Genomic DNA, 17,135 nt, shown 5'->3' on the forward strand with positions numbered 1-17,135 from the left:
CTGGTAAAACTAAAATCTATATAGAACATAAAACTACCGTATTTTCTGCACTATAAGGCGCACCGGACTATAAGGCGCAGTCTCAATTATGGGTCTATTTCTGTACTTGACCCATACATAAGGCGCACCGTATTATAAGGCGCATGCTAAAACAGCATGTCTCTTCACTGGTGCCATTGTCTGGGGTCATTGCAGTGTACATAATACGTAGTGTACGTATTACGTCCGGTGTCAGCAGGAAATGGTCAGACAGTCAAACTCAGTGCACACATAAGGCGCACCTGATTATAAGGCGCACTGCCTATTTTGATGAAAATTTAAGGCTGTTAGGTGCGCCTTATAGTCCGAAAAATACGGTATTACGTCTTTAGCATGCAGATTAAATTATCATTGCACATTCCTCTATTTGTGTATCCGGATATATATTTGTGTAGTAAACACTGTAATTCTCTTATAATTGTCTCCAGGTAAACATACATTCATTACCTGCAGTAAATATATTTAATCTTATTGATCAGTGTGTAGCAAATTCTCCTATTATTTCCAATTGTGCGCACTCTGTTATCCGATCTAGTTACAGGTCGAGTATCCCGTATCCGAATATCCGTTATCCGAATGATTCCGAAATACGGACATGCTAAAAACTCACTGGGGACATTTGTAACAGCATCACTGGGGACATGATATGTACCTGGCACTATATATGTGCAAGACAGTGATTGCTTGGCATTCAAATTCAGTGCTGAGATAGTACACAAATTTTGTTTCACGTTTTGAAACCTTGTTTTTTGAACAATTAAAATATATTTGTGTGTATTTTATGTGGTAATAAAATATATTTGTGTGTATATTATGTGTTTATACAGCATAAATGCAAGATACTTCAAAATACATCATTGAAATATTAAAATATTCTGAAATACGGAATAATCCGTTATCCAAAATTCTCCTGGTCCCGAGCATTTTGGATAAGGGATACTCAACCTGTATTATCTTGTTCACAGTTATATTATAACAATATGAAGGGTTCAGTGAAACAGATAATGCGGCATCTACAATATTTATCACAAGTTATTTTAAATTCAATTCATAGCACATGAGGGTAGATGTATAGCAATTCCTCCTATAATTGTTCATCTACTTTGTTGCCACATAGATACAACTGTGTCTATGCACAGTAAAATAACTTGTTACAAATTAAGACTCCACCCACAATGCTCTCATATCAATTGCTTCAACTTCCCAGCTGTTTTTATTTTCTCCCCCTATGAGGAATATCTTTTTTCTTTTGTAAAATTTAAATTGCAGTCTTTATTGTTCTGGATCAGTGGTTCTTAACTTCGGTCCTCAGGACCCCCCAACAGTGCACGGTTTCCAGGTCACCTGGCAGGTGCACTCATTATTCACTGTCACATTTAAAAGATCACAGGTGGAGATAATTATTTCACCTGTGATTCTGTGTGGAGACCTGGAAAGCGTGTACTCTTGTGGGGTAGGGGGGTGGGGGGGTGTCGAGGTTGAGAACCACTGTACTAGATGGAATTATAAACATAAGGCACAGGGACTTCTGCCACTATTTAATTTGACAAATTTACCTCCATTTAAGGAGCTCCGTACAAAGCTTTGTGGCATTAAGGAGCCCATACACGGTCCGTTGTGGACGGCTCCATTCTGTACTATGCGATGCGCGCTCCCGCGCATCACATAGTACGGTACAAAAAGTATGTGCTGCACATACTTTTTGTACTAGGTAAACATTGTATCGGATCACAGTGCATGCACAATACATGCACAAGGGATGCGATCCGATACGATGTGTGCTATATAAGCACAGATCGGATCCGATAAACAGACCTTGTATCCTCCATACACTGTCCGTTTATCGGATCCGTTCTGTGCTTTAGTGCTGACCCTAATTAAAAGATATAGAAAGCCAGGTCTTCTTCATTATAAAGGTTTACACAATATAAAGGTACAAGGCATTGAATGCACTAAAAAATCGGGTGCGACGCGACCGACGCGATGCCCGCGATTTCCCATAGGGAACAATGTTAAATGTCTCAATTGACCCGATTTTCCTGTTCAATGCCTCAATTGACCCGATTTTTCCATAGGAAACAATGTTAAATGGCCCACAGAGGCCAAATAGGCACCCTGAAGTGTGAAATGGCCCCCACAATTGTTAACGCCACCCCACGATCAACGTGAACCCGAAGCGTGGCGAGCGGCGGCGGTACGCGTCCTACGACCTTTTCATACCCCCACTATCCACGTCGGCGTGGAGTTGAGAATAGAATAGTGTGGCGAGCGCAGCGAGCCACCGAGCCCGAAGCGTGGCGAGCGCAGCCAGATACCTGTGAAGCCCGCGAAGGGACGCGTTTACCTGTGAAGGTATCCGCGTCCCCTCGCGGGGCTCGCTGCGCTCGCCACGCTTCGGGCTCGGTGGCTCGCTGCGCTCGCCACACTATTCTATTCTCAACTCCACGCCGACGTGGATAGTGGGGGTATGAAAAGGTCGTAGGACGCGTACCGCCGCCCCTCGCGGGCTCACTGCGCTCGCCACGCTTCGGGTTGACGTTGATCGTGGGGGCCATTTCACACTTCAGGGTGGCTATTTGGCCTCTGTGGGCCATTTAACATTGTTTCCCATGGAAAAATCGGGTCAATTGAGGCATTGAACATGAAAATCGGGTCAATTGAGACATTTAACATTGTTCCCTATGGGAAATCGCGGGCATCGCGTCGATCGCGTCGCACCAGATTTTTAGTGCATTCAATGCCCGCGTTGCCCGCGATTTTTTTACCTGAGATGCCCACGATCAAAATCGTGGGCGCCGTGCTAGGTAAAGAGTACCAATATAAATTACTATTTAGACAAGAAAATATCCGCATAATAAAGAGTAAGGACTTCCCTGAAAATCTGTACTGCTGCAGAAAAGGATAGTGCATAGATTATGCAGTTGTTACACTGTTTCTAACCTCTTTCTTCCACTTTCACACTGAAAGCAGGGTTGACCTGGCTGAGATAATATCCAATGCCGACTGTTCCGTTGCTGTGAATGGATCCCGGATCTTATCGACCCAGCTTACCCATTCACGCTGCACCACAAACAAGGTTTAACCCATGCAACAAGCCAGATAGTTAGTCTAAAACCCATTGGACCAACTCCAGATATAGCACGTGCTGCTCATTCCTGTCTGTCTGTATTGTTCAGAAAATGCATTGTGTATGGACCTCTGCCCAGTGACTGACAATAGTTTTTTGTAAACAAGTTTGTATTTAAATCTACTATGAAGTGACTTTTTTTACTTGGCACCTCATCGTCAAACAAGCAATCATTACCTCGGTATAGTAGGGGAAGCTAGTGTGCGGCCCTCTATTTTCCGTAAATCTACACATCTCTGCATGCCTTTTGCAGCACACAGCAACACTGTGGCAGGGCAGGCTTGCATGTGTGGATTCCTTCTCTCCATCTTCTGAACTCAGTGAAAGCTCACTGTAGTGACCACTTATGCAGCAGCAGCTTGTTTACAATACATTCTCTCAGATATAGTAAGCTCAGTAAAATCCACAACATTAATAGAATGCAGCAGCAGAGCAATTCATTTAGTGTCTACACTAGGTAGTGACCACCTGTGGTACAGGTCTAGTTTTTGGGATATTTTGTCAGTTTGAATCCGTCAAGATGTTAGCATCTTTGGGCACCCAGCAATTGTACCATGTATGGGCACCTTTAGTGTGCTGTGTGCCCAGCATATGGGTGGGATGTATTAATATACATCACCGCCCGCCCGCTGCAATGCCAGCGCATATTTGCTGGCATTGTGATGCGGTGACAGAGGCCCCCGCGATACCTGTACTGTGGTGTGTGGGGGGTCTCCATCACCTCCCAGCCACCTACTGCTCCCCTCATGCCTCCTCCTCCCCCCTGCAGCCAGAAGGTCGTCCGGCTGCCTTGCTAGGGTGAGGAGGGGTTTACCTTCCAGGGTCCAGGAGGACCTGCAAGAAGGTAAGCTGGAGGGAGGAGGAGAGGGGGGTCGGTGAGGCGGCGGGGTTAGGGCGGAGGCGGCGAAAATAAGCCCATAGGCTTCTATAGGGTATCGCCACCCAAAGGTAGCAATACCCTACTATGTGGTACCGGTGCGGCTGAGTTTTAATACACAGGAAAATTCGGTAAAACGGGGGGGGGGGGGGGGGGGGGGGGGTGCATTTTCCGCTTAATACCCCCCGCCCTATATATTGTCAATAAAGTTTCTGATGCATTGTATACTGTATCAGTGAGGTCAATGGCTGGTGAGGCACTGGCTAGTATCAGAGCCAGGTTTACACATACACACATACACAAATGCACAGTGCTCAGAATATTTCACGAACTGAGGTGTGTTCTTTTTGTAAACCGATCTCCCTGCCAATCATGCATACCTTTTTAAATGGATATGACTAATAATGTATTGTCTCTTATATAAGACATAACCATGTAGATCAAAGAAATCCTCAATTACATATCATCATTGTGAAAGTTTTGTAAGGGACCTTTTTAATCTGCATAACTTGTAATTACTGTTAATGAAAAATCTTATTGGTTTCGTTAGTTACTGCACTTCTTTGTACGTACTTTTTTTTTTTTTACCCTTTTAAGTGCCAAAGTTACTGTGAGAGATTTCTGTTATAAATGCCAGCGCCACGAGGGGACGCGGATACCTGTGAAGCCCGCGAAGGGACGCGTTTACCTGTGAAGGTATCCGCGTCCCCTCGCGGGGCTCGGCGGCTCGCTGCGCTCGCCACACTATTCTATTCTCAACTTCACGCCGACGTGGATAGTGGGGGTATGAAAAGGTCGTAGGACGCGTACCGCCGCCCCTCGCGGGCTCGCTGCGCTCGCCACGCTTCGGGTTGACGTTGATCATGGGGTGGCGTTAACAATTGTGGGGGCCATTTCATACTTCAGGGTGGCTATTTGGCCTCTGTGGGCCATTTAACATAGTTTCCTATGGAAAAATCGGGTCAATTGAGGCATTGAACAGGAAAATCGGGTCAATTCAGACATTTAACATTGTTCCCTATGGGAAATCGCGGGCATCGTGTCGGTCGCGTCGCACCCGATTTTTAGTGCATTCAATGCCCGCGATGCCCGCAATTTTTTTTACCTGCGATACCCACGATCAAAATCGTGGGCGCCGTGCTAGGTAAAGAGTACCAAATATAGTATAACCTATTTTGTGACTTATATAAATCATAACATTAGCATGATTGTAGTAACATAACAATCTTGTGTGTGTGTGTAAAGGTGTTTATTTTATTATTACAATGTTTAGTATGCATCTTGGAATGCGTCTTGGAATACATCTTGCTGCTGAAAGCTGGTGGTGCTCTCATCCTGTACTTTTAATTGTCACCTGTAAAACATGGACAGGGCTGGACATGGATGTTTCTGCATCATTTGTGATTGTATGTGCCACAAGAAACGTTAAGTATTAATATAAAGATTTTAGTTATTTTGCATTCATATTTATCAACACTTCGGAAAGATTTAATTGTAAAAGCTAAAGTATTAACCAATCAGATTCTACCTTGCATTGGAAAAATGGAAGTTAAGGCAGCCATCCATTAGTGGGAGGTATCGCATGTGATACCCCGCCAACTCATCCATCGGCTCCCAAGCAGCTGGATCGCTTATTATTCCTAGTATGCAGTCTTTTTGCATACAATGTATGGTATGTGATCCCATTAATGGCTGTGAGATCTGATAGATCCTTGTATCAGCCACTGAGATCTGCAATTTTGGGGTACACGGGAACGCGACTCGCATTGCAATCACTGGAAAAGGACCTGCGATATGACACTTTCATGTGATCCGTCACAACAATGCGTCGGAATCGCATGAAATGTGCCCATATCGCACTAGTGGATGGGAGCCATAAGTAGCTTTGATAAAAATGTAGCTTTGCATCCTGAATGGTTATTTATAGCCTAATGTCTGTTTACCTTCTCCTTTGATTCAGGCCACCAGCATGGAAGAGGTCATATGGGAGCAGTACACCGTGACCTTGCAAAAGGTGAGCACTAAAAGCTGATTTTAGTTTAATTTCAAACACCGGCTGCATGATTGCACATTTCTGGGATTTTGAGATACTGTTAAGCACTTTAGCCATTGGCTAACTAAAATAATAAGTGTGTTTGATTTATTTGCATCTGTATTGTATATAGATTTGCTGCACCAATATATCGTTAATATGTATGTGGTATGCTTTTTTTTCTTCTCTCTCTCTCTGAAGCTGACAGAAGGGCACTGATATCTGTGCCAATTAGTATGCTTAATGATGAGTTAGGAATGAATGGTAGAAGGTGGACCACTGTTGTGTTTATTATCGTATTTGACATAATATTTATGTATGGACTTGCACGAATAGTGCCTTCAGTCACAGGTCATGATGATATTGTTTTATTTTTCTGCTCTCTAGAAATAATATACGTGTTGAGTTTTACATCTCTAAAACAATTGCTTATTAGTGATTACTACTAGTAGGTCAATGTACTCTTTTGGCACCCAACCATTAATGGCTTTTAGCTGTTTCTTGATCAAGACAAATGTTGTATGTGTTACAAAAAGTAGTAGTAGTAGCTGGTTCATTCAGAAGCTGCTTTTACTACCCTTGCCAGTGGTTAAAGTGGTCCTGGAGAGGTGGTGGAACACAATTCCCCTGCCACTGCCACCCCTGCCCCCAATTAGGCGAGTAGGGTCATTTCTAGGAATTTTGGCAAAGGGACATTGGTCACACAATAGTACCCCCAATTTAAATTACTCCACACAGTAGCACAATCTCATTCACATTAAACAACCTGTAGTGCCCCTGAGTCATATTACGTCACTCAATAGTTATATTATTCATATTCTGCTACATAGTAGTACTCCTTATATATGTATGTGACACAGTAGTGTTGCTCATACACAATGCCCACAGTAGTAGTGCCCCTTACACATAAGAACCACAGCAATAGTAGATTTTGATGGCTTGACACCCCATATGCAATGCCAGAATAGAAAGCTGTTCGACAGTCTTATCTGTTGGAATTACAGTGCATGGCTGCGGGGTAGGGGGGGACTAGTTCACCCCTACCATTAGAGCTGGTGAAACTCCATTCCACCCTGTTCATCCAAACTTTAACCCCTGACCCTTTCCATTGGAAAACGCAAGGTTTCAAAATGCAGTTCACAATCTCCCAGTCTGCAGAACATTGGCGCAAGTATGGGAGTCTGGGGGCTCCTGTCTCCTCTTCTTTATTAGCTTCTCTCTGGCAGTGCACTGATTGAGTACTCCAATGTACCGAAACAGCAAACGTGTCAGAATAAGCTGCTGTACTGGTCATGTTCAGCAGCTCTATTCTGTCCCTTAAACTGCATGATGTGGCTTCATGATTATAATTATATTATATACTTTTGCTGTTGTCCTAACCTTGAGCCACTTGCCAGATGGAGATGAGTTTCTGGAAAACCAGAAACCCCCTGCATTTGCCTGTGCTTGCCTGTCCTAGTGGTTTCAACTGTTCCTCGAACGTAGACCGCTCTCTCATCTCCAAGGATATGCAGATTTATTCCAGTATTTTCGGTTGTCTAGGAGCAGTACACAACAACCTTTTTATTGGCGATTGGGCACTCTGGCATTTACTTTCTTTATACTTCCTTCAGTGATCGTTCACATACTGAAGGTTTCTTCTGATAAACCTACTACATATAGTTGAGGGCACTGAATGAAAATCAAGTGCAATCAAAAGGGGTTCAAATAAATTTTTATAAGAACAGGGACATAATGCCAGCTAATAAAAAATGCTATATATTTTGAAAAAATGCTGACTGTAATACAGATAATGGCATGGTTACTTCCCTTTTTAATTGAAAGATTTATTCTTCGTAAAAATAAAGTAAGGGTTACATTTACTTTGCAAAAGGTACACAAAGACAATAAATGTTAGTAATTCTGGTGCTACTTTTTACTTGTGTTCTAGTTTCCACAGGTTTATAAGACAATAACATTTTCCGTGTTTGCAAAACATCTGCTTTACAGGATAGCAAGAAGGGATTTGGCATTGCAGTGTCTGGTGGAAAAGATAACCCACACTTTGATAACGAACCATCTATTGTCATTTCTGATGTGCTTCTTGGTGGTCCAGCTGATGGATACCTACAGTGAGTACTTTTATACAGTATTTAAGTACTGTATTTATATATATAATAGAGGGGTAAATATGACAAAAATAAAAAAAAATGAGCATTATATCCCATGATGAATGTGTTTAATGGCAAAATCTTCCTGAAACCTCTGATAATTACACTCTTCTGCTGTTAACATTGCAGATCTGTAACCTTCATCAATGCCCCCACATTAATGCTGGATCCAATTCAGACCGATTGGATGCAGATTGGGTCAAAATCGTTTGGTTGGATCCGATTCCGATCCTACCTGCTGCAGGTACGATCTGTATAATATCCATTCATCTGAATACAGATGGGATCGGATCGTATGCAAATTGTATGCAAATTGGATCACACGATTTTTATGATTTGGATCCAATCCAAATCGTTTTGGTGTGTACCCAGCATTAATCTGCATCCAGAGTTTTCAAGAATTAATTGAATTGATGTACTATTATTTGTTTTTCTTATTCCCAGACCATATTTGTCCATTTATACAAGTGAAGCTTACAATTTATGTTACCCTTATACACAGAATGATTGTTACTCAAATCCATTTATATTAACATGTGTAGACAAGAAAACCTAACTTCCCCAAGCAAATAGGTCAGCAATGGAGCTTCATATCCTACATAATTATTATATTTATCTTTTTATGGAGCCAATGAACCTAGTATATTAAGTGTTGGAAGAAACCAATGCAAGCATGGGAAGAATATACAAATTCTTCACTGATATAGCTAGCTATTGTAGGGATCCATGGCATGAGTTCTGGGAGGCGGTAATGCTAAACAATACACTATTTGTTTTGCCAACATTTTTCTCATTGGCATTTTTTTTATTTTTATAGAGAGAATGACAGAGTGGTCATGGTTAATGGAACACCGATGGAAAATGTGCTTCATTCATTTGCTGTGCAACAATTAAGAAAATGTGGAAAAACTGCTGTGATTGTAAGTACATTGAGTCCTAGTCCTGTTTGTTGCTCGGTCAATAACCCTTTAAAACAGTGGTCAGGGAACAGGGGGTAAATTACCTCAAATGAGGTCAAAATGAAATTCTTGGGGGTAATGGACTGTCACGCTGCCGAGACACAGCTGGGCATGCATATGAATCTCTATGCATTCCTGACTTTGTCTCAGCAGTGCTACCATCCATTACCCCCAGAAATTTAATTTCATGGCATGTAGAATATATATATATATATATATATATATATATATATATATATATATATATATATATATATATATATATATATATATCTATCTCTCCAAACCAATAGTGTTATGTAGCGCCCTATATAATTAATCAAGATACTTCCAGTCTTTCCTTTATAATACCATGATCACCATCAACATTTTCCAATATAAAACATTTATTAAAACATTTAAAACCGAAATCTCAATACAAATCTTGAGGTAAGTTTTCTAGTACAGACGTATTCTTTGGATTTATGGATCGTAATGGTTGTCAATGGTTACCCAACGCGTTTCGTCTCTTTATGAGACTTCATCAGGGGTGAACAATTTTATATTAGATCTTAATAGGTCTTTTATCAATAACAACTTTGCTAGTTTGTAGAAATATACAGTCCGTATATAGGCTCAAGTTTTTTTGCTTTAGTGGATAGAGGAGTAAGCTCCTGAATCTTTCTATTATGTTAGAGATCTTTAGGCAATGGGCGGTTGCCCGTACTTGAAGCTTGAAGAACAACTGTTTATTCAGAATTTTTAGGTACCATTAATAAACCTTTAGTATTCTTAAATCCTAATTTGAATATAGTTTTTGGAATATAATTTTTGAAGTGTGGTCCCCTTATATAATATTCGGAATATACTCCAATTTCCAATAAACAAACTCCTTAAGGTTTACAGGAGTGAAGATGTGGTCCAAAAAAGACCTTTCTGGCTCCTAGAGATGTGTGCTCTCCTGTGTCCAAACACTTGGACTTGGTGGTGAGAGAGTTTTTTTTAAAAGTCAGAGTTCCTGAAACCATTAAATTTGTTTTGTGTTTTCAATTTGCCAAATTGAAACATCTTACATACAGTGCTTGCAGAAAGTATTTACAGCGCTTAACTTTTTCCACATTTTGTTATGTTACAGCCTTGATCCAAATTTTCATCATTTCATTTTTCCCTCAAAATTCTTACCTCACAATACCCCATAATGACAATGTGAAAAAAGTTATTAGGAGATTTTTGAAAATGTATTAAAAATAAAAAACTAAGAAATTTACATGTACATAAGTATTCACAGCCTTTGCCATAAAGCTCAGAATTGAGCTTGGGTGCATCCTATTTCCACTATTTAAATGGAGTTCACCTGTTGTAAATTCAGTTGATTGGACAGGCTTACCTGTCTATAGAAAGGTTCCACACTTTAAAAGTGCATGTCAGAGCACAAACCAAGCATGAAGTCAAAGGAATTGTCTGCAGACCTCTGAGACAGGATTGTCTTAAAGCACAAATCTGGGGTAGGGTACAGAAAAATATCTGCTGCTTTGAAGGTCCCAATGAGCACAGTGACCTTTATCATCTGTAAATGGAAGTTCAGAACCACTAGGTCTCTTCTTAAGGTGCCCATACACGCCGCGATATTCATGTGATGTGCGTTTTGAACTTTACAGGTGCCATGCGATTTTGGCACTGGAAGGGGAATGCGATGTACTGTACTGTGCGGGTGTGATGCGATTTCAGCCTCTTTTTTTTTATTTTAAAGTTAATAGTCACTAATGGACACCGCATCGCATGTACTCCAAAACTGATGCGATGCAATGAAGCACAAAAAGTACTGCCTGCAGATACTTTTTGTGCTTTACAATATTGCATCACATCCCAGCAGGTACACTGTGCGATTTAAGCCGATGCGATGCACTTTGAACTTTAAAAGTTCAAAACGCATGCTGAAATCGCAGCGTGTATGCGCAGCGTGTATGGGCATCTTAAGAGCTGGCCAGCCATCTAAATTGAGCGATAGTGCGAGAATGGCCCGGTGCTCAGGGGTTTGGCAGGGGGTGTCGGGGGTGATGCGCCCACCGATGTGGCTAAGCGTGCCGGGTCATTCCACGGGTGGGGGGTCTGGTGATGTGGCGAGAGCCGCTAAGTAACTCCAGGGGTAGGGAGTGGGATCGTGTGATGCGGCGGTGGCCAGAGGGGGAGTTGGGGCCGCCACCGGTGCCACTCACCTCCATCCGGGGGGTGGGGGGGGGGGGTTTCCTGCTACAAACTGCCGCCCTCCAGTGGCCGGTGCCCTAGGCAAATGCCTAGAGCTGCCTAGTGGTAGCGCCGGCCCCGCTATGCACACAGCTAAGATATTAAAGGAATGGCTTCAGGACAACTCTGTGAATCTCCTTGAGTGGCCAGCCAGAGCCCAGATTGAATCCCATTGAACATTGCTAGAGAGATTTGAAAATGGCTGTGCACCGACGCTTCTCATCCAACCTGATGGAGCTTGAGAGGTGCTGCAAAGAGGAATTGGCAAAACTGCCCAAAGATAGGTGTGCAAAACTTGTGGCATCATATTCAAAAAGACTTGTAATCTCTGCCAAAGGTGCATCAACAAAGCATTGAGCAAAGGCTGTGAATATTTATGTACATGTGATTTCTTAGTTTTTTATTTGTAAGAAATTAGCAAAATCTCCCAAAAAACTTATTTCATGTTGTCATTATAGTTATTGTTTTGTAGAGTTTTGAGGGGGGAAAAAAAATCAACGTATTCAATTTGGGAATAAGGCTGTAACATAACAATATGTGGAAAAAGTGAAGAGCTGTGAATACTTGACAGATGCACTGTATTGTCAGTTATTTGTCTGGTATGCATTCGGACACTGGTGAACCGATTCGGACGAAACCAATGGGAGGTGGCCTGATTGGGACCAGTGGCTTGATTGGGACCAGTGGGTTCACAGCCACTAAGTGCCCCATCCTGAACCCGCGGAGGTCCTGGGTGCCCAAAATGGGGTACCACCACTACACACAGTGGGTCAGGAAAGCTAGATATGGCAAAGGTGCACAACATAAAGGGGGGTGGAGGACATGGGGTTTAAGAAATAATTTGTGCCGACCACATGAAAGTCTACATTGGGCACACCAAAGGCATGGGTCCGGTCTGCATTTTGACACTGTTGGACCGATTTGGACAAAACTAATGCAAGGTGGCTTGATAGTGACAGTGGACCTAATCTGGACCCAAATGCCCCAAATCATGACCCCTTAGTGTTCCTGAGGCCCAAAAAGGGGTCTAGTCACTACAGACAGTGGGTCAGGAAAGCAAGATATGGCAAAGTTGCATAACATAGAGAGGGTAGAGGACATCTGGTTTAAGGAAAAAAATGTGGTCAGATCTGGCAGCTGACCACAGAAAGGTGGCATGGGGAGCATGTTAAGGGCCTTCCGCTGGACAGATTTGGATGAGAACTTCAGGTGACACTAGTCAGCCACCTCCAGGGTCTGTGGGAAAAGCAGTTAAGCTTAAAACAAGAGAAGAATAAAGTTTAAGCAATACTAAACCCAAGCAACGCCGGCTACCCCAGCTAGTCTTTATAAATCAAATGTTGTGCATCGCTAAGCTGTATTATATAAATGAAATAAAATGCGTGTATTTTGTACTCCTGTAGCCATGAAAAAAGTGCAAAGCAGACAGAGAGAGAGAGACTGACAATTTGTCATACTTCGAGTACCTCATTTTGACTGCCTTTTCTATTTACTCATTTTACCTTTTTTGTTTATGATACAGGTAGTGAAAAGGCCTTGCAAAGTTCCGATTACAGCATTGAGGCGATCCCCCACTCCTGAGCCTGAACCTAGAGCTTTTGACATCATGGATGATGATGGACATTTTGACCGTAGAAGTGCTTATAGTGGTTACAGTGAAAGTTGGCAAAGTGGTAATGGTCGCCGCAGCAGAGAATCCAGCCCAGACAGAAGCTACAGTAGAGACCAAGAAAGAGGTCGCACACATGATCGGGATCCAGATTATGTCCGTGAGAGAAGTAGGGAACGCAATCTAGATGATGATCAAGGCTACAGAAAAGAACGTATTCGAGACAGAAGTGACTTGAGCGAGGAACGCAAGTATAGGAGGGATCGGGGAAGAAGTGTGGACAGGGAGGAATCATTTGAACGTAGCTACAGCGGAGACCTTAGCCCGGATAGAATAATTAACAGAAGATCCCAACCCGATTACAGGAATGAAAAAGAATTACTAAGTCGCAGCCGTGAGAGACTTGAATCCCACAGCCCCTCGCCTGAACCATACAGAAGTTCTGCTCGTAAGGGGCAAGAAAAACCTGTCAGCGTGCTTCTCAGCAAAAAGAAGCAAAGTGAAGGTGAGAAAAATATGTCCATTATATAGGTTTTCAGCATGTGTGTGTGTGCTATTTCTCAAGCCCTCCAAGGGCTTGAGAAATAGCATTAAATCTTTTTGTGCAGGATGTACTCTCAAAATCCAACATTTCGAGACGCAACCGTCTCTTTTTCAAGGTGAGTAACTTTGTGGGTTACTCACCTTGAAAAAGAGATGGGATGTACAGGTGCAAAAGTGCAGGATGTACTCTCAAAATCCAACATTTCGAGACGCAACCGTCTCTTTTTCAAGGTGAGTAACTTTGTGGGTTACTCACCTTGAAAAAGAGACGGTTGCATCTCGAAACATTGGGTTTTGAGTGTACATCCTGCACATAAAGATATATTGCTATTTCTCAAGCAAGCCCTTTATTCCTACTGATTTATTCCTACTGCTATCCTATCGAAGTATGTTTGATGGCACCCAAGGCGTGAAAATTAGGGTTAAAACTGAGTGAACCCATACCATGTGAGTATAATCCAATTTCTGGTTATGAACACATATATAAATGAGTGCCCATAGCTTAATAATCAGCTTACTTGAAAGCCACAGATGACCCAACGCGATTTAGAAATACATTATCTTACTAGCTTGTATTCCCATAAGCAGGACCCTTTCTTCTACTTACTTTCAGTAATGTGTTTTTATATTATATATATATTTACTAGATTTTACAATATTCTTTTTTAATATTTATGTGTTGATAAGTTTAATCCTTTTACTGCTGTGACAATTCATAGGCAGTACTTATAGATAAGTACTATTATAACTCTTCATATGTTTCATTTCTGTCAGAATATGGTTTGCGACTGGGTAGCCAAATATTTATCAAAGAAATGACAGATACTGGATTAGCTATGAGAGACGGCGTTTTGAATGAAGGAGACATTGTCCTTAAAGTGAGTTGTTCTTTTACATATTTTTGTTTGAAGTAACTTTCATAAAAAAGGTTTTCCTAGTGTGTTAGAACTTGCAAGAAAACCGTTTAGGATTTAAGAGAACCTACATTTTATTTAGTCCACCAATTTATGTGACCATATCTGATTTGTTAGTAGAAATAAACTAGGCCCTTAGGTCCAGGGGGCCCACACCTTTCATCCAAATATTACTGTATACGAAGTTCATCTCTGTACTGCAGACACAAATCATTTGGAAAATGGCTGCTGGGCCATGTTCCCTGAGCAGCCTTGTGTATTAATGTTCTAGAAAATAAAACTAGTGATATTAAATTTGGATAGTATTGCAAAAAAAATGCTGTGCATATTATTTATTATATAAACTTCAGTTTAAGTTTCAACTTTATTAACAATAGGCTTATATGCATGGCTTACAAATAAGGCTTATATGTTCATACATCTACAAATCACAAGGCACTATAAAAATACCAATTTAGCTGTCAACTATGTCACTTCTGCTAGTGTTGCAAGAGTTTGGAGTAGCACAGGGGCATAACTAGTACTCTGTGGGCCCCGTAGCAAAATTTTGCAAGCCCCCCCATTGTCACTATAATGGTGAGGGGTGGGGTTGTAGAGGAGGAGAAGGGGGTGTTGAATAAGAAAGTGGGTGTATAGGAGGAGAGGGGTTTTGTAGAGGAGGAGATGGGGGGTTAGAGTAGGAGGGGGTGTAGATCAGGAGAGGGTGGTTATAGAGGAGGAAAGAGGATGGTTGTAGAGGAGGAGAGGGTGGGTGATAGAGAAAGAGAGGGGGTTGTAGGAGAGGAAGAGATAGGGTTAGAGTAGGAGGGGGAGTGTAGAGCAGGAGAGGGGGGTTAGAGTAGGAGGGGGGTGTAGAGGAGGAGATGGGGGAAAGAGTAGGGGGGTGTAAAGCAGGAGAAGGGGGTTGTAGAGGAGGAGTTGGGGTTTAGAGTAGAAGAGGGTGTAGAGCAGGAGAGGGGTTTATAGAGTTGGAAACAGGAGGGTTGTAGAGGAGGAGAGGGTGGGGTTGAGAAAGAGAGGGGGGTTGGGGTTTGGAGGAGTGGGGTTGTAGTGGAGGGAGAGTAGGGGTTTGAAAATGTAGTGACAGACATTAATCCCCCCCAGTCATAGTGCATGTACCTCCGGTTGCGCTAGTTCTGTGCTGGGCCTCCTACTCTGTCTGATACCCAGCGTGAGGCCTTCTCCTCCCGATCTGCGGTGTCAGGCCTCCTCCCCGCGATCCGCGGTGTTAGGTTTTCAACGCATAACACCGGCCTCCTCCATGCACCAGGAGCATGGCCTCCTCCTCCCCGCGATCCCGGGAGCATGGCCTTCTACTCCGGCGATCCTCAGGTGCAGTGCCTCCTCCTCTCTGCACTCCCTGCCGGCGCTGTCTTGGCTTCATCATCCTGCAGCTCATTTGAGATTGAGCATGAGACAAGACCCCAGCACCAGAGAGATGCAGCCCTGTGCTGCCAGCGCCGGGTCTCTCACGCTCAGAGCTGCACGAACTGCTGGAGCCAAGACAGCAGCCACTGCCACACAACTTTAGTTTAAAAAAAAAAAAAAAACTTTAGGAGGGTGCAGGGGAATACACGCTGGGCCCTCGGGCCCCATAGCAGCTGCACCCTCTGTAGTTACGCCACTGGACTAGCATATTTCATTGTCTTTAGTTACAGTAATTAAATTTTTTTAATTATTTCTTACTTTATTATTATTATTTTTTTTATTGGAGCAAAAGGGGATATTTTGATATAATTGTACTAGTGTCGTGGATGTTTAATATGCAATATGTTCTTGAGAATAGCATTTTGCTATGATTGTTTGCCATCTTTTTTTCTCTGCTCACGTTGACGATTTTATCACTTCCTAGTCTCCATGAATCCCTTTTCCTGACTCACTTTCTACATTGTTACATGATTTACAGTTTATAGTCCCTAATTTATGTTTTGAGTATTGACAATTTAGCAATTAATTGAAGGAACAGTAATGTTACTGTGAACCACGTCATTTTGTTTTTTGTTTGCTGCTACAGATCAATGGCACCGTGACAGAAAATATATCTTTATCGGATGCCCGGAAACTAATTGAAAAGTCAAGAGGGAAACTGCAATTAGTGGTGCAGAGAGACGCTAGGCAAACCCTGATTAATATACCTTCTGTGCATGATAGTGACTCTGACATAGAAGGTGAGTTTTTCATTGGTTTAGCACAAATACATCTTTCCTGATATCTTCAGTTAAAATGTTGTAAATGATTGGAAATGTAATTTGTATTTAACAGCTGCTTATTAATATTGAGATATCCACATTTGCATTGGGCTCAGAATGACTTACAACAGGGGTGGGGAACTTCACGGTCTGAGTGGCCTGCCCAGTGCTTTGCCGGGAGTAAATTACAGGGGAAATCTTGCGAGAGATCGGTAGTTCTCGTGAGATTCCTCTTAATCAACAGCAGCCATAGAGTGTGAGTCCTGTGCAGCGGCAGCCGCCGGATCGTGGGACGGCTGCAGCAGGACATTTTGTAAGAGACCTTTTTACATATGGCCCCCTGAAGGATTTTTTCCCCATACAAACGGCCCTTGGCACAGAAAAGGTTCCCCACCCCTGACTTACAAGGAAGTGACCTCCAGAATGTAAAATTTACATTTCATCTGGTCAAATAAATGTCCCAGGTACAAAAG

The 17,135-nt window shown here is 42.4% G+C and overlaps 1 protein-coding gene across 5 annotated transcripts in view; it reads left to right on the forward strand.

Annotated features, from left to right (window-relative positions):
• TJP2 (tight junction protein 2) overlaps positions 1–17,135 on the forward strand; it is an 89,857-nt gene that overhangs the window by 49,131 nt on the left and 23,591 nt on the right. For all 5 annotated transcript variants that reach the window (XM_083186068.1, XM_083186065.1, XM_083186064.1 and 2 more), the window contains 6 exons: positions 6,004–6,057; positions 8,065–8,186; positions 9,043–9,145; positions 12,930–13,521; positions 14,334–14,437; positions 16,488–16,641. In XM_083186068.1, the coding sequence (XP_083042194.1) occupies positions 6,013–6,057; positions 8,065–8,186; positions 9,043–9,145; positions 12,930–13,521; positions 14,334–14,437; positions 16,488–16,641 (1,120 nt within the window). In that variant the 5' untranslated portion in view covers positions 6,004–6,012. The remainder of the gene's footprint in view (positions 1–6,003; positions 6,058–8,064; positions 8,187–9,042; positions 9,146–12,929; positions 13,522–14,333; positions 14,438–16,487; positions 16,642–17,135) is intronic.

Source organism: Crinia signifera, chromosome 1 (genome assembly GCF_055691185.1).
Source record: "Crinia signifera chromosome 1, ASM5569118v1, whole genome shotgun sequence".
Classification (NCBI taxonomy): Eukaryota; Metazoa; Chordata; class Amphibia; order Anura; family Myobatrachidae; genus Crinia; species Crinia signifera.